At 47.1% G+C, this 26,842-nt stretch overlaps 1 protein-coding gene across 10 annotated transcripts in view; it reads left to right on the top strand.

The window, feature by feature from the left end:
* fbf1 (Fas binding factor 1) overlaps positions 1 to 26,842 on the top strand; it is a 134,773-nt gene that overhangs the window by 58,588 nt on the left and 49,343 nt on the right. For all 10 annotated transcript variants that reach the window (XM_085963298.1, XM_085963299.1, XM_085963297.1 and 7 more), the window contains 12 exons: positions 3,125 to 3,221; positions 3,732 to 4,181; positions 5,522 to 5,620; positions 5,898 to 5,995; positions 7,250 to 7,293; positions 10,061 to 10,105; positions 13,774 to 13,941; positions 16,687 to 16,787; positions 20,591 to 20,797; positions 21,842 to 21,949; positions 24,282 to 24,421; positions 26,500 to 26,618. In XM_085963298.1, coding sequence (XP_085819424.1) covers positions 3,125 to 3,221; positions 3,732 to 4,181; positions 5,522 to 5,620; positions 5,898 to 5,995; positions 7,250 to 7,293; positions 10,061 to 10,105; positions 13,774 to 13,941; positions 16,687 to 16,787; positions 20,591 to 20,797; positions 21,842 to 21,949; positions 24,282 to 24,421; positions 26,500 to 26,618 — 1,676 coding nt within the window. The remainder of the gene's footprint in view (positions 1 to 3,124; positions 3,222 to 3,731; positions 4,182 to 5,521; positions 5,621 to 5,897; positions 5,996 to 7,249; positions 7,294 to 10,060; positions 10,106 to 13,773; positions 13,942 to 16,686; positions 16,788 to 20,590; positions 20,798 to 21,841; positions 21,950 to 24,281; positions 24,422 to 26,499; positions 26,619 to 26,842) is intronic.

Here is a 26,842-nt window from a genome sequence, read left to right as displayed (position 1 = left end):
TGATTCTGTGATTCTGTGATTCTGTGAGATCCCCTCTCATTCTTCTAAACTCCAGCGAATATAAGTCCAATCGACCCAATCTCTCCTCATACGTCATTCCTGCCATACCAGGTATCAGTCTGGTGAATCTTCGCTGCACTCCCTCCATGGCAGGAACATCCTTCCTCAGATAAGGCGACCAAAACTGCACACAATACTCAAGGTGTGGTCTCACCAAGGCCCTGTACAACTGCAGCAAGACTTCCTTGCTCCTGTATTCGAATCCTCTCGCTATGAAGGCCAACATACCATTTGCTTTCTTAACCGCCTGCTGCACCTGCATGCTTACCTTCAGCAACAGGTGCACAAGGACACCCAGGTCTCGTTGCACTTCCCCTTCTCCCAATCTATTGCCGTTCAGATAATAATCTGCCTTCCTGTTTGTAGAGTATGTGACTATACTTAATACAATAATGAGGAGACAGCTTGGAAGGTTCAACTTCGGTCTTTACTTCATACCAACAGGCGGGAACTGAGGGGAGATCAGTACCCACAGTACTATTTATACCCCTATGGCCAGGAGTGGTACTACGGTATCACTACGCCCTACAAAGTAGTGCTGCCCTGGCCATAGGTTTAAAGTAACACACATATTACATACACAACACTGTTTTTGCCACCAAAGTGGATAACCTCGCATTTATCCACATTATACTACATCTGCCATGCATCTGCCCAATCACCCAACCTGTCCAAATCATACTGGAGTTTCTCGGCATCCTCCTCACAGCACACATGCCCACCCAACTTTGTGTCGTCTGCAAACTTGGAGATACTACATCTAGTTCCCTCGTCTAGATCATTAATATATATTGTGAATAGCTGGGGTCCAAGGACCAATCCCTGCGGTACCCCACTAGTCACTGCCTGCCACTCAGAAAAAGATCTGTTTATTCCAACTCTTTGTTTCCTGTCTGCTAACCAGTTCTCTATCCAAGTCAGTACCTTACCCCCAATCCCATGTGCTTTAACTTTACACGCTAATCTCTTATGCGGGACCTTATCGAAAGCCTTCTGAAAGTCCAAATACACCACATCCACTGGTTCTCCTTTATCTATTCTACCAGTTACATCCTCAAAAAATTCCAGTAGATTAGTCAAGCACGATTTACCTTATGTAAATCCATGTTGACTTTGTCCGATCCTGTCACTGTTTTCCAAGTGCTCTGCTATTACATCTTTTATAATGGATTCTAGCATTTTCCCCACTACCGATGTCAGGCTTACCGGTCTATAATTCCCTGTTTTCTCTCTACCACCTTTTTTGAATAGTGGGGTTACATTAGCTACCCTCCAATCCATGGGAACTGTTCCAGAGTCTATAGAATTTTGGAAGATGACCAGCAATGCATCCACTATTTCTAGGGCTACTTCCTTAAGTACCCTAGGATGTAGATTATCAGGTCCTGGGGATTTATCGGCCTTCATTTCCTGTCAATTTCCCTAACACCATTTCCCTACAAATACTGATTTCTTTCAGTTCCTCCCTCTCATTAGATCCTAATGTTCCCCGACATCTCTGGGAGGTTATTTGTGTCCTCCTCTGTGAAGACAGAACCAAAGTATGTATTTAATTGGTCTGCCATTTCTTTGTTCCCCATTATAAATTCCCCTGATTCTGACTGCAAGGGACCTACGCTTGACTTCACCAATCTTTTTCTCTTCACATATCTATCGAAGCTTTTACAGTCAGTTTTTATGTTCCCTGAAAGCTTACTCTCATACTCTATTTTCCCCTTCTTAATTAATCCCTTTGTCCTCCTTTGCTGAATCCTAAACTGCTCCCAATCCTCAGGTTTGCTGCTTTTTCTGGCCAATTTATATGTCCTCTCCTTGGCTCTTATACTATCCCTGATTTCCCTTGTTAGCCACAGCTGAGTCACCTTTTTTGTTTTGTTTTATTTTTATGCCAAACAGGGATGAACAAATTCTGTAGTTCACCCATGTGATCTTTAAATGTTTGCCATTGCCTATCCACCGTCAACCCTTTAAGTAACATTCCCCAATCAATCCTAGCCAACTCGTGCCTCGTACCATCGTAGTTTCCTTTATTTAAATTCAGGACCCTAGTCTCTGAGTCAAAGAGGTAGGTTCTAAGGAGCGTCTTAAAGGAGGAAAGAGAGGTAGAGAGGCGGCGAGGTTTAGGGAGGGATTTCCGGAGCTTGGGACCATGGCAGCTGAAGGCACGGCTAGCAATTGTGGAGCGATTCAATTCAGGGATACGCAAGAGACCAGAATTAGAGGAGCGCAGATATCTCGGTGGGGTTGTCGGACTGGAGGAGATTCCCGAGATAGGGAGGGGCGAGGCCATGGAGGGATTTGAAAACAAGGATGAGAATTTTAAAATCAAGGCGTTGTTTAACCGGGAGCAAATGTAAGTCAGAAAGCACAGGGGTGATGGGTGAACGGGACTTGGCTGTCAGTGTCCTAGCTCACACCGAGTTTTGGATCACCTCAAGTTTACGGAGGGTAGAATGTGGGAGGTTGGCCAGCAGTGCATTGGAATAGTCAAGTCTAGCGGTAACAAAGGAATGGATGAGGGTTTCAGCGGCAGATGAACTGAGGCAGGGTCGGAGTCAGATGATGTTCCGGAGGTGGAAGTAGGCGGTCTTGGTGATGGAGCGGATCTGTGTTCGGAAGCTCATCTCGGGGTCAAATATGACACCACGGTTGCGAACAGTGTGGTTCAGCCTCAGACAGATGCCAGGGAGAGGGATGGAGTTGGTGGCTAGGGAACGGAGTTTGTGGCAGGGATCGAAGACAACGGCTTCGGTCTTCCCAATATTTATTTGGGACATCATTGTCTGAAAAGAATATATAATAAACCTGGTAGAAAATATCATCACATTTGCTGACACATTTCAGTTTGTGATTTTTTTTCAGGATGTGAAGGCAAGGCCCATCCCTAGTTACCCTGAGAAAGTAGTAGGCCTTCTTCTGTAGTGAGTTTTTTTTTCAACTGCTAGAAAAGAAAATATATGTAAAAAAATAGGGGAAAAGCTGCAATTGAATGTGAGGTGTTTGGGTGTGCTGTCTGTTGATCAGCTGGCGGTCAGTGATTGATTTGTCTTTGGCTCCTGATTAGAAAAGGACGACTTTTTGGATGACTTCACCTTTGGTTCCTATCAGCCCACTGTGGCCACAGGCCCGGACGATCGCCTGTCCAGACGCCAGTCAGTGAGGTATGTCGTTCATGTTGAGAGTAGTGATGGGAAGTCTTTCGTTCCTGCCAAAATACGCAGTGCTAATTGCCATTCTGCGTCAGTGTGTCGCTCTGTGCCAGCTAAACAGAAAGTGGCTAGGCTTGCAGCAAGTCCAGGTCAATCATTTTACCATCTTGAAACGCGACTCAGCCATTTTAAAAGCCAGGGCCACTCATTCAGAAATGAATAGGCCATCATCCAAAAGGGTGAAATAACTGGGACTCTGTGCGCTTAAAACCTGGCAGTAAATATGGTAGTCACATGACCGCCTCCAGACCATACCCCATGTTGAGACCTGTTCTTGATTTGTACCCCAGCTCTTTCCCCCTTGTGAGGAGGAGTCCCTCTGTCACTGTGTGCCAGGAAATTTGGTTCGGGGGGAGGAGTGTTGTAGCCTGAAGTTGCACTGTGCTGTGACATCTTTTCTTGCAATGTCCATGATGCATTTAAATGATTTGGTTTTTAACTGTGATCTTTCTCCTTTTGCAGATTTAGCCCAGAGGGTGATAGAAACTCCAATATTGATCAGAAACCCAAAGTGGCCACACCTACATTGACGACCCCAACATCGGCACAGGGTAACAAGGGTGCTGCCGATTGGTTGGGGCTGAAGGATGATGTCGTTCCCGATCTGGATAATCAAACACCAGCCAAAGAGATGCAGAAAGGGACCATCTTCTACAAAGCGAAGTCTGATTCAAACCTTGCAGCCAGCCACAATCAGAGCAAGAGGCCTTACTCAGCAGGCCGCCCCCCACCTGCGTCAAAGCCGATTGACAATTCACTGATCAGATCTGCGCCATCCACATCAAAGACAGACTCGTCTGGTGTAGTAGAAGGCGACTGGCTGAAGGAGGCGCTGGCTCGGAAGAAGTCTCAGGCCCCAGAATCCCATCCCCAGGCGTCAGGTGATGAAGTTGATGCAATGACAGGCCTATGGTAAGGAGGTGATTTGAGTTAGGAAAACGGAGAAGTTGCCAACAATGGTGGCAAATTGTTTAACTGGACTCACGGCTGGAGCAGGTTCCCCTGCAATGTTAGTAAGTGCTAATTGCCCACTGCCGCATGCATATCCGTAATACGGAATTAGTGGATCCTCTGGGAACTGAAGAGCTCCGTATAATTAAACTCGTTTGGCAGTCGGCACCAGGGAGGGTCAGGTCAGAAAGGTGTGATTTCAAAAAGGCAAACTTCAGTGGAGTAAGGGATGAACCAAAGCAAATTAAAGGGGTTGTAATGCTGAAGGATATCTCAGTTGTGGAGAATATCAAAATGTTTTAACTAGGCAAGATAAGTTTAAACCCAAGAATTAATTGCCAGTTAAACAAAATGGATGAATGCATTGGGCAGCACGGTGGCATAGTGGTTAGCACTGTTGCCTCACAGCGCCAGGGACCCGGGTTCGAATCCGGCCTCGGGTGACTGTCTGTGTGGAGTTTGCACATTCTCCCCGTGTTTGCGTGGGTTTCCTCCGGGTGCTCCGGTTTCCTCCCACAGTCCAAAGATGTGCGGGTTAGGTTGATTGGCTATGATAAATTGACCCTTAGTGTTAGGGGGATTAGTTACGGGGATAGAATGGGATATGTGTCGGTGTAGGGGTTACGGGGATCGGGTGGGATATGTGTCGGTGCAGGCTCGATGGGCCGAAATGGCCTCTATCTGCACTGTGGGGTTTCTGTGATTTCTGTGATTTCTGTGAATGCAGAAATTAAAATGGAGATAAGGAATGGAAACGATCTCGACGGGAAGAGGCTGAAATTTGGGAGTAGTATTGGAGAACAGGTAAATAAGGAACTAGAGAGGAACAGAGTTAAGGATGTTAAGCACAGTAATAAAGCATTTTGTGGCTATTGCAATAACAAGAGTGTTTAGAACTCTTAAAGATAAAAATGGTGGAGATAAAAGCATAATAAAATTAGTTAACTTTTTTTTTTACTAAGTATTCATTAGGGAGCAAACTATTGACTCACTGACGAAGGGTCATCAGCCTGAAACATTGACTCTGTTTCTCTCTCCACAGATGCTGCCTGACCTGCTGAGTATTTCCAGCATTTTCTGTTTTTATTATTGACTCGCTATTCAATTCTATTTGTACTAAATATCCTAGAGGATTTTGAAATTGTTGTGGCAGAGGTACTTGGTGTTTAAAGAGACAGAAGACTAACAAATGCCCTGGACCAGGACCAAATACTAAAAGCATAGTCCTGATACTTTCTTTAGAAATGGTCCTTATTTCCTATCCCCATTGAGCTGTTGAATGTTTTTTTCTTGTTGAATAGTAAGCAGAGTGGATCACTAGGTGCACGTGGGCAGTCCTCAATGACCGCAGTAACAGAACCGGCGGCTGAGAGCAATCCTGTGGAATCCGGGGACACCGGGTATGTCGAACCTATCCAGAAATGGTTGGGCCTTTTATTCTTAGAAACGGTGGTATGAAATAATGGAAAGATTTGAAAACTAGCTGTGGCTCTGTTCGCGTGCTTGTACACTGTATAGAACCAGTTACAGCTGTGTGTGTCCACGTGCATGTGTACGTGCATTCATGCTATTTATAACCAAATCCAATCTTCTGTGTGTGTCTCTGTCTGCGTGTGCATGTACTGTATACGGCGGAAACTCCTTTCTCCAGTGCTCTTTTCTGCCTTCCTTTGGCAGATCCCCATTTCCATTGGAGAACGCACGCAGACAGGCCACTCCTCCACTTGTGACCGACAATTGGAAAGACTCCATCACCAAAAACGCAGACGTGGTTGGTGAGTTGAAAAATGAGATCAAGTAATTACTGCTAACCTTGCCAGTGTGGTACTGAGCTTTGAAGCCCAGAAGGTCTCGAGTTCGAATCCAGGTCTGTGCTGACTCAGTTGATCTCCGCTATGTCAGTATTTGTAGTGCTTCAATTGGTCTCGGTATCCCTGGGCTAGGCTGGGAAAAAATCAGCTCGAGATCCCACTCCTGGTCACTATGTAGTGACCGCGGCTGGGTACGGGTGGGCTAGTGGTTATGTTACTGGAAACTAGCAGTCCAGGGGCCTGAACTAATAATCCAGAGATCGGGAGGTCAAATCCCAGCATGGCATTTTGAGAGTTTGAATTCAGTTTAAAACATCTGGAAATCTGGTACCAGTAAAAGTGACCGTGAAGCTGTCAGATTGTCGTAAAAGACTGCTGTCCTTGTCCGGGCTGTCCTATATGCGACTTCAGTCCCACACCAACATGTTTGACTCTTAACTGCCCTCTGAAGTAGCCCAGCAAGCCATAAATGCCAAACCTTGCCAGCGACGCCCACATCCCGAGAATGAATTAAAAAAAGTAGGCATGTGCATATCGGATAAGGACCGGATTGGTGCCCCATACACTTGAATAGCCTGCTGACACACACTGGGTTTATACAGGGATAATGGCCACTGTGGCTCAGTTGATTGCACTTTCTGAATCAGCTGGTTGTGGGCTCAAGTCGCAACTTCAGGACTTGAGTGCATTACTGAGGGAGTGCCGCATTGTCAGAAGTGCTGTGTTTCGGATAAGATGTCAAACCAAAGGCCTGTCTGTCTGTTCAGGTGAATGTAAAAGATCCTATGGCACTATTCGAATGTTGTTGGGCAACATTCCTCACTCAGCCAACACCACCAAAAGCAGATTGACTGGTCATCCATCTGTTTTTGTTATTTGTGGGCCCTTACTGTGTGCAAATAGGCTGTTGAAATTGTCTGCAAAATAACAGTAACTGCACGTCAAAATGTAACTCATTGGATGTGAAGCACTTTGAGACATCCCAAGGATGTGACAAAGTGATATATAAATGTAGGGTTGATTGCTAATTCTAAAGAATCAAGTAAAATGGTCCAGTAAGTGAATTGAGCTATGGAATAAATGACCTGTTGTTTATGTTCTTTACTATTTTTCTAAACTGAAGCATTTCTTAATAAGTCTCACTTTATCCGCCATCTTGAATTCACTAGTTTTGTTATGAAATGGGGTTCACTAACTTTCTTCCCTGTATGTTTACAGCACCTCCACAAGGACAGAAGGATGACCGATTGTCTGCTTTACAGGTGGGTGTGAGCTGGCTTTGTCTACATTGCAGTTGCTCCCTTATCGTGCGCTGTACCAGCTTGTTTCCTATATACTGTATAACCAGGTGTGGTCAGTTTCATGTGGGGTTCATCAGTGAGGGTCGGAGCTCTATCCCTGAAATGAATTCCTTTAGTTATAAGGAGAGACCTGAGAATCTGGCGCTCAGTTTGTTAGGGCAAATAGTGTTGAAGGGAGATCGACTATAGTTGTTCAAAATTATGATTTTTTTTAAATGAAGGATATGGGAATGGGAGTAAGTCAGAGAGCCAGCACAAGCACAATGGGCCAAATGGTCTCCTCTGCTGTAAAATTCTATGGGTGCGAAATTCGGTAGCACCCCGTTTTGAGGCGGTAACGCTGGTGAGGCGGGACATCTTGCGCCCGGCGAGGAAGTCCCGTCCTGGCCGTGAAATTCGCCTTACCGCCCCGCCCAGGAAGTGGAGCGTAATGTCGGGTGCTCCACTTCCTGGTGGGGCCGGTAACTGAGGTGATGTCGGGGCGCGATCGGCAGCGCTCGGCGGAGGCTGTTGTGACTGTTGATAACCTGGTAAAGGATTGACGTGGGGTTTCGGTTCGACCCCTCGGAGCCTGGTAATGGACTTGGATGGTGATTTTCTGGTAATGGATTGATGTGATAATTCATTGTGACCATTCAGAGCCAGTTGTATTTAGTTTGAATGTGACACCCTAGAAGATGTTCTATAAAATTCAAGTATCCTTTCTTGTTGGACCAATTTGAAAATATCACCAATAAAGTCTCCTAAAAATGTCTTTGTAGCTCATACAGTCCCTGTGCACCCTCACTTGTACATTAGCCCTTCCCCTGCCTTGGTGAGTCTCACCTTGATGCAGTTTTCATTAGGTTTGGGAGAGGTGAGTGAAAGTAAAGGCGGCTCAGCTTACACCGCTCAACTCAGCATCGGGTTTTTCTTTTTATCTTTTTAAAAAAAAACTTTATTCCTCTTTTATTTTGTAAGTTGCTTCTTTCCCCCCTCAGGTTCCCACCGTCATCTGATATTCCCCAAGAAGATTGCAGGTGATCTGCACTCTGTTCCCAGGTTTCTATGAACACTGGTCTTGAACACGTGCCAGAGGTTGCAGGAGAGAGGTGTGGACAGTTTCACTGAGTTTTCTTTCACTCTGTGAAAGTGCCTTCTCTCCATTTGCCTCTTTCCTCACTCCACCCTGCCCGCCTCCCTCCCCAACCAGACTTTGGTGGAATTGCTGAGGGAGGAAATCGTGATGGAAATCTACTCATTCTATTCCCTGCTGGCTCGTGTTGCTGTACAATTGTACGGCTCATTCAGTCTGACTGCTACTTGCCTAGAATTGAACAGTGCGGACTGTAAAGAGGTAATGAAGTCTGTACAATTAAAATGATTGCATATTCTTTTCTTTCTCTCTCTCCTCTCCCTTTTCCTATCTCTCCCTCGCTTCTCTCTCTCTCTCCCTTCTCTTCTCTCTCTCTCTCCCTTCTCTTCTCTCTCTTTCCCCCCTCTCTCTCTCTCTCTCTCTCTCTCTCTCTCTCTCTCCCTTCTCTTCTCTCTTTCCCTCCTCTCTCTTCTCCCCCTCTCTCTCTTCTCCCCCTCTCTCTTCTCCCCCTCTCTCTCTCTCCTCCCTCTCTCTCTCTCCTCCCTCTCTCTCTCTTCTCCCCCTCTCTCTCTCTCTCCCCCTCTCTCTCTTCTCCCCCTCTCTCTCTTCTCCCCCTCTCTCTCTTCTCCCTCTCTCTCTCTTCTCCCCCTCCCTCTCTCTCTCTCTCCCCCTCTCTCTCTTCTCCCCCTCTCTCTCTTCTCCCCCTCTCTCTCTTCTCCCTCTCTCTCTCTTCTCCCCCTCCCTCCCTCTCTCTCTCTCTCCCCCTCTCTCTCTCTCCCCCTCTCTCTCTCTCCCCCTCTCTCTCTCTCCCCCTCTCTCTCTTCTCCCCCTCTCTCTCTTCTCCCCCTCCCTCTCTCTCTCTCTCCCCCTCTCTCTCTTCTCCCCCTCTCTCTCTCTCTCCCCCTCTCTCTCTCTCTCCCTCTCTCCTCTCCCCCTCTCTCTCTTCTCCCCCTCTCTCTCTCTCTCCCCCTCTCTCTCTTCTCCCCCTCTCTCTCTCTTCTCCCCCTCTCTCTCTCTCTCCCCCTCTCTCTCTTCTCCCTCTCTCTCTCTCTTCTCCCCCTCTCTTCTCCCCCTCTCCCTCTTCTCCCCCTCTCTCTCTTCTCCCCCTCTCTCTCTTCTCTCCCTCTCCTCTTTCTCTCCCTCTCCTTTTCCCTCCTCTCCCTCCTCCCCCTCCCCCTGCCCCTCTCCCCCCACTCCTCTTCCCTCCTCTTCCTTCTTCCCCTCCCTCTCCTTTTCCCTCCTCTCCCTCCTCCCCCTCCCCCTGCCCCTCTCCCCTTCCCTCCTCTTCCTTCTTCCCCTCCCTCTCTTCTCCCCTCCCTCTCTTCTTCCCCTCCCTCTCTTCTTCCCCTCCCTCTCTTCTTCCCCTCCCTCTCTTCTCCCCTCCCTCTCTTCTCCCCTCCCTCTCTTCTCCCCTCCCTCTCTTCTCCCCTCTCTCTCTTCTCCCCTCTCGCTCCCTCTCTCTCTTCTCCCCTCTCGCTCCCTCTCTCTCTTCTCCCCTCTCGCTCCCTCTCTCTCTTCTCCCCTCTCGCTCCCTCTCTCTCTTCCTCTCTCTCTTCTCCCCTCTCTGCTCCCTTGCTCTCTTCTCCCCTCTCTGCTCCCTCGCTCTCCTCTCCCCTCTCTGCCCCCTCGCTCTCTCTCTCTCTCCCCTCCCAGGTGACCCTCTCTACTGATCAGCTGCAGCAGTTACTTCAGCTCCAGGTGAGGGCCTCTGGCCAGTCTGCATTACATTAACTGCATTAATTACAGTACAAGTGTGAGTTAACAATGACAACCTGAGAAAATGGTATAACTTTTAAAAATAGTTTTCCACGCTTCAGCTCTTCTGGATCTGAGGAGGTGCAGGGAGGGGCTCGCCGCTCACTACTGGTCTGTAACTGGTTGTTAGGTTGTGTGTGCAAATGATGTTCAATAGTGATGCATCCTTTGATAGTTTCCTTCTCTCTCTGCCTTCCATCCTTTGCAGGGTGTGCTCCTGGGCTCTGCTTAGCATCTCCCTTGATGTCATTGTTCAGGACCCCCCTGTGTGGGAGTCATGACCATTGTTCCAGGTTAGATCGTCTCCCAACACTTATAAGCCACAGTCATAGCAAACGGGCAGCTTTCATAAGCATATCAAATCTCATCTGAACCATAATCTCCGGTATGCCTTGAGTGGGATAGCATGTCATGGGGTGAACAATTATTCCTTTCCTAATGTATGTTACGTTGGAGACGGTGTGGGAATCCAGCAATGTTCTGCTGTTGACTCCAAAAGGAGCTAAATATCATGCTATCAGACTGTTACATACAGGCTAAAAATAATAGCTGGTTTATTCACAACTAAAATGTTACACAGACGCAGAAGACACAGCAAGAGACTAATGATACAGTACTTGATTTACACAGTACATAAGTTACATCGAAACTAGGAAAGAGTCGAACATCTCTGTAGTTCTTTTAGTACTTTTTGACTGAGTCTCTGAAGGATTGTTACATATGCAATAACTCCACGGAGCTGCTCTTAGCTGCCTTATGTGGTATAGTCAGTGCAAAGCTAGATTTGGAGACCACGGGACTACAACAGCTTGCGTCTTTAACATAGTAAAATGTCCCAAGGTGTTTCACAGGAGCAGTTATCAGACAAAATGTGACTCTGAGCCACATAAGGAGATATTAGGATAGAAGACCAATAGCGTGGTCAATGAGGCAGGTTTTAAGGAGTGTCCTAAAGGAGGAGAAAGAGGTAGGTGGGCATGTGTGCTGTGAGGAGGATGCAGAGAAACTCCAGTACGTTTTGGACAGGTTGGGCGATTGGGCAAATGCATGGCAGATGCAGTATAATGTGGATAAATGCGAGGTTATCCACTTTGGTAGCAAAAACAGGAAGGCAGATTATTATCTGAACGGCAATAGATTGGGAAAAGGGGAAGCACAACAAGACCTGGGTGTCCTTGTGCACCAGTCGCTGAAGGTAAGCATGCAGGTGCAGCAGGCGGTTAAGAAGGCAAATGGTATGCTGGCCTTCATAGCGAGAGGATTCGAGTACAGGAGCAAGGATGTCTTGCTGCAGTTCACAGAATCACAGAAACCCCACAGTGCAGATAGAGGCCATTTCGGCCCATCGAGCCTGCACCGACACATATCCCACCCGATCCCCGTAACCCCTACACCAACACATATCCCACCCTATCCCCGTAACCCCACGTATTTAATCCCCCTAACACTAAGGGTCAATTTATCATAGCCAATCAACCTAACCCGCACATCTTTGGACTGGTTGTACAGGTCCTTGGCGAGACCACACCTTGAGTATTGTGTGCAGTTTTGGTCACCTTATCTGAGGAAGGATGTTCTTGCCATGGAGGGAGTGCAGCAAAGATTCACCAGACTGATACCTGGGATGGCAGGAATGACGTATGAAGAGAGATTGGGTCGATTAGGCTTATATTCGCTAGAGTTTAGAAGAATGAGGGGATCTCATTGAAACTTATAAAATTCTAACAGGACTAGACAGACTAGATGCAGGAAGGCTGTTCCCGATGGCGGGGGAGTCCAGAACCAGGGGTCACAGTCTAAGGATAAGGGGTAAGCCATTTAGGACAGAGATGAGGAGAAATTTCTTCACCCAGAGAGTGGTGAACCTGTGGAATTCTCTACCACAGAAGACAGTTGAGGCCAATTCATTAAATATATTCAAGAAGGAGTTAGATATATTTAAGGCTAAGGGGATCAAGGGATATGGGGAGAAGGCAGGGACAGGGTACTGAATTTGGATGATCAGCCATGATCTCATTGAATGGCGGAGCAGGCTCGAGGGGCCGAATGGCCTACTCCTGCTCCTATCTTCTGTGTTTCTATGTTTCTATGCAGTGAGGAGGAGAGGTTTAGGGAGAGAATTCCAGAGGTTAGGGTCTAGGCAGCTGAAAGCATAGCCACCACTGGTGGAGCGATGAAAATCGGGGATGCGCAAGAGGCCAGAGTTGGAGGAGCGCAGAGACCTTGGAGGGTTGTAGGGCTGGAGGACGTTACAGAGATAGGGAGGGGTGAGGCCATAGAGGGATTTGAAAACAAGGATGAGAATTTTAAAATTGAGGCGTTGCCGGACTGGGAGCCAATGTAGGTCAGCGAGCACGAGTGATGTGCATGGAGCTGTACGTATTCCATACTCTGTTCTGTGGAGATGTAGTATAATTGTCTTATCTCTCCGCTGGAAATGCAAGTGAATTAATGAAAGTCTGGTTTGGTGTTTATCCATGTGAGATGTGATCTTCTCCTTCTGCTGACTGTAAGGATTCCATGTGAAATGGTTTGGGGCCAGTTTCAATCTATTTCCAAATAGGGATAAGACCACAGGGCAAAACTGCTCATAATTCGATGCAAATTGGCACTCTAACTCAGAGAGGTTTTAAGGATACAAAAACAAAGTACTGCGGATGCTGGAAATCTTAAATAAACACAGAAAATGCTGGAAATACTCAGCAGGTCAGGCAGCATTTGTGGAGAGAGAAACAGAGTTAACGTTTCAGGTCGATGATCCTTCTGTTTCTCTCTCCACTGATGCTGCCTGACCTGCTGAGGTTTTAAGGATGTCTGGTATGGGAACAAGGGACTGGTGCAGAGGTTGAGGATCAGGCCTGTTAGATAAAAGTGGAGGGTGCTTTAGTCAGCATCGAACTCAATCAGTACCTGATGCAGAATTTGCAACCCTGGGTACTTGGTACAAAAAATATTCCATTGACATCCTGTGCTTTTGAAGAAAAAAGAAAGATTTGCATTTATATAGCGCCTTTCACGTCCACCGGACGTCTCAAAGCACTTTACAGTCAATTAAGTACTTTTGGCGTGTAGTCACTGCTGTAATGTGGGAAATGCGGCAGCCAATTTGCGCACAGCAAGCTCCCATAAACAGCAAGGTGATAATGACCAGATAATCTGTTTTTGTTATGTTGATTGAGGGATAAATATTGGCCAGGACACCGGGGAGAACTCCCCTGCTCTTCTTCGAAATAGTGCCATGGGATCTTTTGCGTCCACCTGAGAGAGCAGACGGGGCCTCGGTTTAACGTCTCATCCGAAAGATGGCACCGCCAACTGCACTGCATTGGAGTGTCAGCCTAGATTTTTGTGCTCAAGCCCCTGGAGTGGGGCCTGAACCCACAACCTTCTGACTCCGAAGCGAGTGTGCTACCCACTGAGCCACAGCTGACACTTATAAGCCATCAAAATTCGAAAGTAAATGACAATTTACAGAAAAGTTACAATTTGGCATTTAAATGTTGTTTAACTCTTTAATGCATTTCCATACAGCACAGTGAGATTTGTGGGCACTCTGATTTAAACCCATGTGGCACTGCAGTTTAACTTTGTAGTCTGTTCTGTTTTATCAGCTGCTTCAGTCAAAGTCTGGGGGGCGAGGTTTGGGCACGGACCTGCCGAATGCCGTGGAGCTGGAGAACAGGCTGACGGCCATGCAGAAACAGCTGAAGAGCACAGAGGCTGAGCAACAGACAGTCCTGCAGACGACCGAGGTCAAAATCATCGAGCTGGAGAGTAAGGTACAAGAGCAGTTCAGAGCTTGACGGTTACACGAACGCTCCAGTCGCTGACACTAAATTAGGAGGGACAGTACGTTGTGTGGATGGGAGCAGGAAGTTACAAAGGGACATATAGACCGACGAAGTGAGTGGGGGAAAAACTGTGGCAGATGGAGTTCAGTGTGGGGAAGTGTGAGGTCATCCACTTTGGCACTGAGAAAGACCAAGTTGGAATATTTTCTTAATGGTGAGATACTAGGAGCTGTGGAGGAGCAAAAGGATTTAGGTGTCCAGGAACAAAGGCTAGCACACAGGCACAAAAAATAATCAAATAGGCTAATGGAATGTTGGTCTATATCGCAAAGAGGCTGGAATACCTCGCTGAAGTTATGCTTCAGTTGTACAGAGCCTTGGTCAGACCCCCATCTGGAGCACTGCCTTCAGTTCAGGGTACCGCAGCTCAGGAATGCTAGATTGTCCTTGGAGCGGGCACAGCGCAGATTCACCCGAATTATACCAGGGCTTAAAGGGTTAAATTAAAGGTTGCTTAAACTTGATTTGTATTCCCTTGAGAGTAGAAGGTTGAGGGGTGATCTAATTGAGATGTTTACAATGATAGCGATTCAATAGGGTTGATAGAGAGGAACTGTTTCCTCTGGTGGGGGGCATCCAGAGCAAGGGGGTATAACCTTAAAATTGGAGCCAGGCTGTTCTGGAGTGAAACTAGGAAGCACTTTTTCACACAAAGGATAGTGGAAATATAGAACTCTCTTTCCCCAAAAGACTGGATTCTGGGTCAGTTGAAATTTTCAAGACTGAGATCAACAGATTTTTTTGGGGTAAGGGATATGGATCAAAAGGGGGCAAATGGGGTTGAGGTACAGATGAGCCATGATCTACAGTAATTGAATGGCGGAACAGACTCCAGCAGGTAAATGGCCTCCTCCTGTTCCTATGTTCCATGATGCTTCTAAAGCCTCGAGAACTCCTGGTAGAGCAAAGCTCTCTCTTGACTGCCTCTTCAAGCATGTCTGGAAAATCTCCTCCTATTTGAGGTGAGTTTTATAGTGAAAATGGCATTGCTGCTTACAGATCAATCCAGTAATTCTCACTCTGACAACAGTTGGTGAGAGCAGAGCCTGCCAGCCCAGTATCACACGGACTGTCCACTGTTGATTTTCCTATACCCTGTATTATAAAAATGAACCAAAAGTGGATGTTGGAATAAGCCAGAACAGTCTTTTAATCTGTGGGATGTGGAGCAGGATCCAGTTTGGACTGACCTGTTAAAAGTCAGCTCTGTTTGACAACAGCAGGAGTTCCATTGAAATGAGTTTGCAGAGCTTCAGACCATTTTTTAATGGACACCGGTCCATACTACAAGACTCTCCATAATTAAACACAAGTTGGTAACTTCATTCAGACACAGCTGGTGTAGAAAATGTAAAACTTCACATAGGTGCAATAAGGGGATCTTGTTTGATGGGACAGTGTAGAGGCAGCTTTACTCTGCATCTAACCCATGCTGTACCTGCCCTGGGAGTGTTTGATGGGACAGTGTGGAGGGAGCTTTACTCTGTATCTAACGCGTGCTGTACCTGCCCTGGGAGTGTTTGATGGGACAGTGTAGAGGGAGCTTTACTCTGTATCTAACCCGTGCTGTACCTGCCCTGTGAGTGTTTGATGGGACAGTGTAGAGGGAGCTTTACTCTGTATGTAACCCGTGCTGTACCTGCCTTGGGAGTGTTTGATGGGACAGTGTAGAGGGAGCTTTACTCTGTATCTAACCCGTGCTGTACCTGCCCTGGGAGTGTTTGATGGGACAGTGTGGAGGGAGCTTTACTCTGTATCTAACGCGTGCTGTACCTGCCCTGGGAGTGTTTGATGGGACAGTGTAGAGGGAGCTTTACTCTGTATCTAACCCGTGCTGTACCTGCCCTGTGAGTGTTTGATGGGACAGTGTAGAGGGAGCTTTACTCTGTATGTAACCCGTGCTGTACCTGCCTTGGGAGTGTTTGATGGGACAGTGTAGAGGGAGTTTTACTCTGTATCTAACCCGTGCTGTACCTGCCCTGGGAGTGTTTGATGGGACAGTGTAGAGGGAGCTTTACTCTTTATCTAACCCGTGCTGTAGCTGCCCTGGGAGTGTTTCTGATACTGAGCCCAAAACGTGGAAGAATGTTTCACTGCACAGCACTGACATTGCTTACCTTACTAAGCCTAAAAAATGACCAAAAATATAAAATAAAGCAAAAGTACTTTGAAATTGAGATTTTGATTGCGTAGTTGGCAACAAACCAGCAGGCAAAATACATTGGTTCATGCCATGAGCAGTACAGTTTCTGTTAATTAGAAGTGTTATCGTGTAACTACAGCCTGAATTCAGTCGAAGCCCAACCTGACACCGGTGCAGACCAAGACTCCAAGGTGCAGAGAGCCTTGCCCAACTCCACTCCAGAATCTGGCCAGACTTTTCTATCTGATTTATGCTACACAGGTTAACACTGCTGCAAAACAAAAACCACTTCACACCAATACTAAGCGCATAGTGTAAATGTAAACTGGAAGAGCACTCCAGTACCACCATGAAAGTAGCTGAAGCAGAGATAAATTCTCCACTGTGCATCCACTTTGGAAGGAGAGAGAGAGATGTTTCTTGTATGTTGATGTTTTGTGTTTAGATTATCTGTTAATTGTGTTACAGTTTCCATAAACCTGGAACTAAAAATAGCAATGAATGCCTTTTCTGTTTTGTGTCCGCACAAGGTGCGAAAGCTGGAACTGGAACGAGAGCAGCAAAGGATCCTTCTGGACAGCCTCCAGCAGCAACACAACGATGATCTAGAGCTGATAGAAAATGCACATAGGTGAGGAGGAACAGGCACAGATAGGCAAAGGGAGGGGCAAAGCTTTATGCAGATAAAGGGAGAGTCCCAGACATTGTTCCCCCTAATTGTTTTTTGGGTGCGCGGCCCATTCACAGTTTCACGTGAAATTTAACATTGAAAAAGCCAGTCCCGGGCTGCGCGATCCCAACAGAGAGCTGCACAGCCACACGTTGTTCCCAGGACTAAGATTGTGTATGTTGGTAAAGAAACTCCAGGCCAACAAAGTGAAAAAGGGTTCTATGCAGGTGAAAACAGGAGGAGTAGTCTGTCTCGTGGTGTTTTGATTTTTTTTTGGAAATGGAGCACTTTCCTTTTTAAGCATCGAATGTTCCCATAGACTGGAAGGAGGCTAATGTAGTCCCCATCTTTAAAAAAGGAGACAAAATGGACCTGGGTAACTATAGCCCCATTAGTTTGACATCAGTAATAGCAAAGATGCTCGAGGGTGTTATTAGGGATGCAATATATAATTACTTGGATAAAGAGGGACATATTAGGGACACCCAACATGGCTTTAAAAACGGTCATTTCTTACAAATTTGCTTATATTTTTTGAAGAAGTCACCAAGGTGGTGGATGAGGGAAGCTCAGTAGACATTGTCTGCTTAGACTTCCAAAAAGCTTTCGACAAAATACCGCATGAGAGGTTTCTCTACAAGATCGAAGATCTGGTATTAGTGGTAATATATTGATCTGGATTGAGAACTGGCTGGAAGGACGGAGGCAGAAAGTAGTTGTAGATGCATTTGGAGACTGGTGACCAGTGGTGTCCCACAGGAATCGGTGTTGGGACTGTAGCTACTTACTATTTTTCTTAATGATCTAGATGTAGGTGTTGGGGGCACGATTTGCAGATGATACGAAGATCTGTGCGAGTGTTAGGACTGTAGATGATGCTCGACTGCTTTAGGTGAATCTTGATGTGTTGGGGGATTGGGTTCGTGACTGGCAAATGATGTTTAATTTGGAAAAGTGCAGTGTTATGCATATGGGCAGGGCAAATGCTCAACATGCATACACCCTTCCGGGAAAAGCATTAAAGAAGGTGGAGAAAGAAAGAGATGTGAGCGTTCTAATGCATAGATCTCTAAAGGTTCATGAGCAATGCCGTGAAGCGATAGCCAGAGCAAATAGGGTGTTGGGGTGCATTCATAGGACAACTGACTATAAGACAAAGCACACTGTTTTGTCCTTGTACAAGACTTTGGTCAGGCCTCAGTTGGAATACTGTGTCCAGTTTTGGCCTCCTTACATGGTGTGTGATATTGAGGCTTTGGAAAGGGTGCAAAGGAGGAGCCACTAGTCTAATTCCCAGTCTAAAGCATCTTAGTTATCAAGATAGGCTAAAAGAGCTGGGACTCTACACCTTAGAGAAGCGTAGACTTAGGGGTGATTTGATCAAGGTTTATAAGATAATGAAGGGAATAGATTGTGTTCCGGTTGACAGTTTGCGCCAATTAAATAGGCTAGTGAGGACCAGGGGTCACAATTTTAAGTTGTACAAGGCCAGATCTAGATTAGATGTCAGGAGGTGGGTCTTTCCCCAGAGAATAGTGGACCTCTGGAACAGGCTGCCATCTCGTGGGGTGGACATGGACTCGCTGAATTCCTTCAAGCGAGAGCTGGACCTGTTTCTGGCTGGGGCACAGATCACCTCTTACAGAAGGGTAGGTACTGCAAGGAATTATCAGGGCCAGAGTGATCTCCTGGACTAGTTTCGATCGCTTAAAAGGTTTGGAGAGAAATTTCCCAGATTTTTTCCCCCCTAATTGTCCTGGGTTTTTATCTGTTTTTTGCCTCTCAACAGCAACAACAACAACTTTCATTAATTTGCACCGGAAGGTTGAAGGGCTGGAGGAGGTTACAGATATAGGGAGGGGTGAGGCCATGGAGGGATTTGAAAACGAGGATGAGTATTTTAAAATCGAGGCTTTGCTGGACTAGGTGCCAATATAGGTCAGCGAGCACAGGGATGATGGGTGAACTTGGTGCGAGTTAGGATATGGGCGGCAGAGTTTTGGATGAGCGCAAGGTTATGCAGGGTGGAAGATGGGAGGTCGGCCAGGACTGCATTGGAATAGTCAAGTCGAGAGGTAACGAAGGCATGGATGAGGGTTTCAATAGCAGATGAGCTGAGGTCAGGGGGGAGTCGGGTGATGTTACGGAGGTGGAAGTAGGTTGTCTTGGTGATGCAGCGGATATGTGGTCAGAAGCTAATCTCGAGGTCAAATATGACACCAAGGTTGCGAACCGTCTGATTCAGCCTCAGACAGTGGCCACGGAGAGGGATGGAGTTGGTGGATAGGAAACGGTTTGTGGCAGGGATCGAAGACAATGGCTTCAGTCTTCCCAATATTTTGGGTGGGGTGGAGAGTATATATTGTGATACACAACTAATCACAATTATGTGGAACCGTCTAGATGGACCAGAGAATCTTATCTTTTCTGTCATTGTTCGTATGTTCACATCAAACACTCCCAGGGCAGGTACAGCGCGGGTTAGATACAGAGTAAAGCTCCCTCTACACTGCCCCATCAAACACTCCCAGGGCAGGTACAGCACGGGTTAGATACAGAGTAAAGCTTCCTCTACACTGTCCCATCAAACACTCCCATGGCAGGTACAGCACGGGTTAGATACAGAGTAAAGCTCCCTCTACACTGTCCCATCAAACACTCCCAGGGCAGGTACAGCAGGGGTTAGATACAGAGTAAAGCTCCCTCTACACTGACCCATCAAACACTCCCAGGGCAGGTACAGCAGGGGTTAGATACAGAGTAAAGCTCCCTCTACACTGTCCCATCAAACACTCCCAGGGCAGGTACAGCATGGGTTAGATACAGAGTAAAGCTTCCTCTACACTGTCCCATCAAACACTCCCAGGGCAGGTACAGCAGGGGTTAGATACAGAGTAAAGCTCCCTCTACACTGACCCATCAAACACTCCCAGGGCAGGTACAGCAGGGGTTAGATACAGAGTAAAGCTCCCTCTACACTGTCCCATCAAACACTCCCAGGGCAGGTACAGCATGGGTTAGATACAGAGTAAAGCTTCCTCTACACTGTCCCATCAAACACTCCCAGGGCAGGTACAGCACGGGTTAGATACAGAGTAAAGCTTCCTCTACACTGTCCCATCAAACACTCCCAGGGCAGGTACAGCACATGTTGGGTATAGAACAAAGCTCTCCCTGTATTTCTTCTGTCTGTTTGAGCCCCAAACTCAGAACAACACACTGACTGTAACAAGCATTCTGAGATTAATTTGACAATGTTGAATTAAGGACACAGTTTTATGCTGTGGGCACACGCCCATTAGAAATTTGGTTGGGACTGTCCCAACTTATTTGAAGTAGGACCCCATAAAGCCAATAAAACATCATTGCCTTGGTTGGATTTGAATCAGATCCCAGAGATGAAGCGCAATGTCTAACCCGCTGATCCACTCGGAACCCCAAACCCCGCTCCACAACTCTCATGCTGCCCTGGCTGAACCCTGGTGTCGGATGTTTTGAAGGAAGAGATTTTTCACATGCGAGACTTGACATCAGCCTGTTCCACTGTGAAGAGCATCTCAGCAAACCTGATCCTGTCCTCATCCTATGTCCATATTTGTGCACTTTCCAGCAGGGGTCATGGAAAGCAACCGGTCTATTCAGGGTGGGAATGTTGCACTACCCCTCCCGATGTCGAGAATCCAAGTGTCACAGGCTGGAGTGGAAGAGATTAGATTGATCACCTCTTCCCGTTTTCCTTCCCCCCCACCCACCAACCCCCCCAGGAACCGCTTGAAGGTAATTGAGGTATCGTACCAGCAGCGAGAGGCTAGACTGCAAGAGGAGAACCAGAATCTCTCTGAGCAGCACGTAGCACGACAACAGTGCTTGGATCGAGAGAGATCGGAACTGATTGCACGGTACCAGCGTAAACTCACCGAGTTTGAGGAAGAGAAAGCCAAGGAGAAGGAGCGACTCCGGGAACTACAACGGTAAGAGGAAAGTATATAGTACAGGTAGGCTGTGTCACACACACTGCCCACTCCAGTTGCCTCTTTTAACAAATACAGCTCTATCCCTTTATATTCATCTTTGCCACCAACTTTCTCCCCTCTTCCATCTCCAGAAGTCATTGACTCCTGGCTGCGAATACCTCGCCCAAATGTCAATTTTTCACATCTGAGATTTTGCTGTGTCAGCAGCCTATTCGACCATCAACAGTATCGCATTATATCAGCTGATTCTGTCCTCGCCCTACGCCATGTATGTGCACTCTCCAGTAGGGTTCACTGAATAGCGATCGGTAGCGGAAACTGTGTCCAGCTTTTTTCTCCCTCTGAGGACAGTTGTAATGCGCCAGTTAAAATGAGTTAGCTCAATGCAGATGGGGATTGAACCTGGGACCTCCTGCCTTCATCCAGAAGGTCACAAGGGGAGCTTCAGATGTTTTCTACCAGAAAATGTGTAAATCTTAAAAGCCAAAAAGAATATTTCTTTGGGCTGCACGGTTGTTTTGGGTTAGACCGATACCTGGGATGGCAGGAATGACGTATGAGGAGAGATTGGGTCGATTGGGCTTATACTCGCTGGAGTTTAGAAGAATGAGAGGGGATCTCATTGAAACTTATAAAATTCTAACAGGACTAGACAGACTAGATGCAGGAAGGATGTTCCCGATGGTGGGGGAGTCCAGAACCAGGGGTCACAGTCTAAGGATAAGGGGTAAGCCATTTAGGACAGAGATGAGGAGGAATTTCTTCACCCAGAGAGTGGTGAACCTGTGGAAATCTCTACCACAGAAGGCAGTTGAGGCCAATTCATTAAATATATTCAAGAAGGAGTTAGATATATTTCTTAAGGCTAAAGGGATCAAGGGATATGGGGAGAAGGCAGGGACAGGGTACTGAGTTTGGATGATCAGCCATGATCTCATTGAATGGTGGAGCGGGCTTGAGGGGCCGAATGGCCTACTCCTGCTCCTATCTTCTATGTTTCTATGTTAGTGAGCTTCACCATTGCGGGCCTTTAATCTGCAGGCAGTCGATCGCGGATATGCGAAAAGAACATGAAGAGCAGCTGCAGCACGTGAAACAACTGAAGGAGCAGGAGATCGATGCAGTGACCAGTGCATCCTCGCACACAAGGTAACATCATCTGAGTGATCAGACCCAGCTCAAGTGTTCAGTGCAGCTCCAGGCTTGTGTTTGAGTAAGTGGAAGGAACGTATCGAAGGCTCTGCAATGAGGGACAGAGGTACTGAAGGAGCAGCAGGAAAGCAATGTTCCCTCTAATTAATTTTTCTCCTGCGTGGTCCCTTTAAATTCTCTGCAGCGATCGCGCATGCGCGGTATCTCTTCCAGCGGCAGGAGCTGGTGAGTGGCCTGCGCAGGACCTCGCGATTGGTGCGCGGCCGCACACCTTCGGGGGAACATTGCAGCAGAGCATGGGGCAGCTTTTTCTTTATTCATTCTTGGGAGGTGGGTGTTGCCATTTATTGCCCATCTGTAAACCGAGTGGCTTGCTCGGCCACTTCAGAGGAAAGCCACCGTCATTGCCCGGTCTGACCTATATGTGACTTCAACGTGGTTGGACGACCTGTGGTATGAAGCGTCAGCTAACGAGGCAAACGACCTGCCATACAGTGTAAATGTCAAAGGTAATTCTGCAATAATTATAAGAATTTAAAACCACACCTGGAATACTGTACGATAGCAAAATACTGCGGATGCTGGAAATCCGAAATAACAACAGAAAACGCTGGAAAAACTCAGCAGGCCAGGCAGCATCTGTGGAGAGAGAAACAGAGTTTTTAATGTTTCAGGTCGAAACCCTTCGCCAGTTCTGACGAAAGGTCAGCAACCTGAAACGTTAACTCTGTTTCTCTCTCCACGGATGCTGCCCTGGCCTGCTGAGTTTTTCCAGCGTTTTCTGTTGTTATACCTGGAATACTGTGTCCAGCTCTGTCATCTGTACAGCCGGAATACTACTAACATGTTTGTAAAGGAGGATGCAGAAACGTGGAGTATCCTACCCAGGAGAATAAAAAGATTAACCACTGTATAACTGAGGGTTGCGAGGAAACCTCTTCTGAGAGGCTTGATAATTCTCCTTTGCCGATTTTTAGGAGGTAGGACTTTCTCGCCACACTCCCTGTAATCCACTCAGTATTAGTCTGAGTCTAATCTTAATGCTCCCCTTACATACTGACCAACACAGGCCAACACCTAGGGAGCAGAGCTACCAGTCTTTGCCCCTAAATGTTCCCGATCACCAAAGGGATTGCGTGTGTCACTGGGGTACAGTTGCTTATTGCATATCAACAGTAGTGCAGCCAAGTCTGATCCTGTCCTCGCCCAGTCCCCATACACCCACACTTTCTAGCTGGACGTCGCTAGCGATCAGGAATCGTGGTTGAGTTTTCTCTTCCATTACCCAGTGCGCTGCAGCCTTTGTAGCACCACCACCCCCACCGCACTGGGATCAGCAAACTCGGCTCGGACCACAGATCAAACCTGGGCCCCACCTGGGCGGTATGACTCACAGGCAGGCATTTAGCCTGCACCATCTGGCTTCAGTTTTTCCAATCTAAACTCATTTTCTGCCAGTTACACGAGAGAGTGGGACCATCCATCCTTCATGGTGACCTCAGGGCATAGCATGAACTTCTAGTTTCTGCTGTACGTTTATCACAAAGAACTTTAAATCAAATATACAATATATACCGAGGAGGTCACAGAGGAGCAAGTTACAGGCTGGAATCTAATCGAGGGGTTCAGGTGGTTTATATATAGAATAGCAGATACCCAGGAGTGAGTTACAGGCTGGAATCTAATCAAGGGGTTCGGGTGGTTTATAAAGAGAATAACAGCTACCCGGGAGTGAGTTACAGGCTGAAATCTATTTTTTTTAAATTAGTTCCTGGGATGTGGGCGTCGCTGGCAAAGCCAGCATTTATTGCCCATCCCTAATTGCCCTTGAGAAGGTGGTGGTGAGCCGCCTTCTTGAACTGCTGCAGTCCTTGTGGTGAAGGTGCTCCCATAGTGCCGTTAGGGAGGGAGTTCCAGGATTTTGACCCAGCGACGATGAAGGAACGGCGATATATTTTGAAGTCCGGATGGTGTGTGACTTGGAGGGGAACTTGCAGGTGGTGGTGTTCCCATGCGCCTGCTGCCCTTGTCCTTCTAGGTGGTAGAGGTTGTGGCTTTGGGAGGTGCTGCTGAAGAAGCCTTGGCGAGTTCCTGCAGTTGCCTGGGTCAGACTTGGCATACAGATAGAGTGACCTGGATGGTTTAAATGTAGTATAATGAATGAGATTATAGTCTGTAATTAAAAAAATGGTTATAAGTCCAAAATCCACTTTCCCATTTGTTAATATTTAAAGTATCAGCTCCTACTCTAGAATATCCATGGCCCAGTGCCTTGGCTTAGTGTACAGAAAGTCACATTCCAGTCTTTCTCCTTCATGTCTTCCTACAGGTCGCTCAATGGTATCATTGAACAGATGGGGGTTTTCTCTGGGAAGTTGAACGATCTCTCCTATAAAGTGGAAAGCACTCATCAGAGCACGTCCCACGAGATGGAGATCAATGCACGGCAACGAGAGGAGCAGCAGCGAGGTAGATATGTAATGGGAATTAATTATTCCCTAACGAGGAGAGTTGATCAACGCTCAGAAGTCTTCACCCTTCACCCCCATGTACATGCTGCCAAAAAGTCTCTGAAATAAAGACAGACTTTCAGTTATATAGCGTCTTTCACGACCTCAGGATGTCCCACAGCGCTTTACAGCTAATTAAGTACTTTTGAAGTGTCGTCACTGTTGTAATGTAGGAAATGTGGCAACCGTTTTGCACACAGCAAGGTCCCAGAAGCAGCAATGCGATAATGACCAGATAATTTGTTTTAGAGCTGTTGGACGAGGGATAAATATTGGCCAGGACGCCCCTGCTCCTCTTCAAATAGTGCCATGGGATATTTTACGTCCACCTGACCTGGTATAACGTCTCATCTGAAAGATGGTACCTCCGACGGTGCAGCCCTCCCTCAGTACTAGATTTTATGCTCCAGTCTCTGGAGTGGGACTCGAACCCACAACTTTCAGAGGCTGACACAAAATCTCAGAAGGGAGGGAGGGCGGTATTGATCTTGAAGCTCTGCAATCAGCATCTATTAACAGCGTTGATGTTCACTCCTACCACTCATATCAACAGAATGCTTCTGTTCCAGCCTGGATACCCAGGATGGCAGGTCCGGTATTTATTAAAAATGGTTGTATTTTTTTTGTAACTTAAAAAAATTAAATGCACAACTTTTGAACTGCACTGGGGAAGTGCTTCTCTGAAAGTGCTCACCCCAGCAGAGAAATGTTCCACTTTAAAGACTGTGACCTCATCATCAACCATTTTTATTTTTGTTTGCCATAAAAATAACTTTGTAATATTCAAACAAAACTTAAATTTATAGAGGCTCCATTCAACAGTCCCCACCCAATCTGACATTAGACATCTTGCAAGTAGTCACTGTTTCTTTTTTCTTTTAACCAGCTTCTTATTCAATCCACATTCCTCCATGGGTACCTGTAGCTTTTACTTTAATTAAAAGTCTTTCATTTGGAACTTTGTCAAAAGCTTTCTTCAACTCCCAATAAAGTATATCATAGGTGCCACCATATACTTTATCTGTGATGTTCTCAAATAAGTCAAGATGGCTCGTTAGACAAGATCTTCCCTTTCTAAATCCATGCTAGCTGTTTAAGTTACTGCAATAGGAGTACTCTTCCAGCCTACCCATTAGAATCAATTCTATTATTTTGGTCCAGAAATTATGGGGCGCCAAGCTCGCCTGGGCGCCGGAATTACCGCTCCGGGCAGAGCCGCTTGCGCCATCCCAATATTCAGTTTGAGCACCCCAAACGGAAGCGCGGCGCTGCTCGAGGCGCCCCGCGTCCCTTTTGGGGCGCTGCAACTGAATATCGCAGCGCAACGTGCTGCAGCGCCACACGCTGCGGCACGGCGCGCTGTGGTACTGCAGGCCTTCCTCCCCTTCTTAAAGGGGAGGGGCCTGCACCAGCGCGATCAGAGATCACGAGTGCCGGCAAAAGAGCCCGGCACCGAGGAGAGGTGCCGGGCTCTTGGGACACAGCTGGCACTGCCCGGCACCTCCCCTTTAATTAGCGCCACTACTGCCACAGGTCGGCCCCCCTGAACTGGTCGCAGATTGCGACCGGCGTTACAGCGGGGGGCGCGACCCAATATCGCGATCGAGGCGGTAGCCAGGCACTGCGCACACCGATGACGTCATCGGTGGCGGCACAGCGCTATAGGCTAACGCCGCCATTAGCGCCCTGCTAAATTTCGCGGGGGGCGTGGCCAGTGGCGCTAAAACCACTAAGTGCCCTCTTTGGGCGCTAGCTGGTGGCGCAGCCCACCGAATTTCTAGGCCTTTATCTATTATTGATGTTGGGTTTATGGGCATGCAGTTGCCTGGGTCAGACTTGACATAAGGTATTGTGCTTGTTTGCTTCCAGTCCTACAGAGCTTCACCAGTGCCCAATGTTGCCTCAATAATGATAACCAGTACCCCCAAAATTTCCGTTGTATACCAACTAGCCCAGTGGATTAGTTAGTCTTAAGTCAGTGAGTTTATGCAGCCTCTTTGCGGAGTCTGATTGTTGATTTTAAATGGTTTCCTTCAGCACAGCAGGACAGACTGATGCGCCAGCAGAGAGACTTGGAGGAGGAGAGAGCCCGCCTGCAGGACGTTATAACCAAGATGGAGATCAGGCTGAGTGAACAGACGCGACTTCTCGAGAAGGTGAGGCAGATAAATGGCAGCGCACAAAGTTATGAAGAAGGGTTACATCTGAAATGTTAATATGTCTGTCGGTGATTCTGTTAGCCCATGGGGGTGGGGGGGGGTGGGGGATTACGGTGGTTGTGGGCAATAGGCATCCGATTCCACATTACCCAAACATTGATTTCCAGCCTCATCCCAAGCTTTGCCTACTGCTTGACCCTTCAATGGATGTCTCTTGTTAT

This window comes from Somniosus microcephalus, chromosome 21 (genome assembly GCF_052327205.1).
Source record: "Somniosus microcephalus isolate GS21.2 chromosome 21, FLI_Smic_1.0, whole genome shotgun sequence".
NCBI lineage: Eukaryota > Metazoa > Chordata > Chondrichthyes > Squaliformes > Somniosidae > Somniosus > Somniosus microcephalus.
The sequence above is the reverse complement of the archived record's forward strand: the minus strand, read 5'-3'. Positions and strand labels throughout refer to the sequence as shown.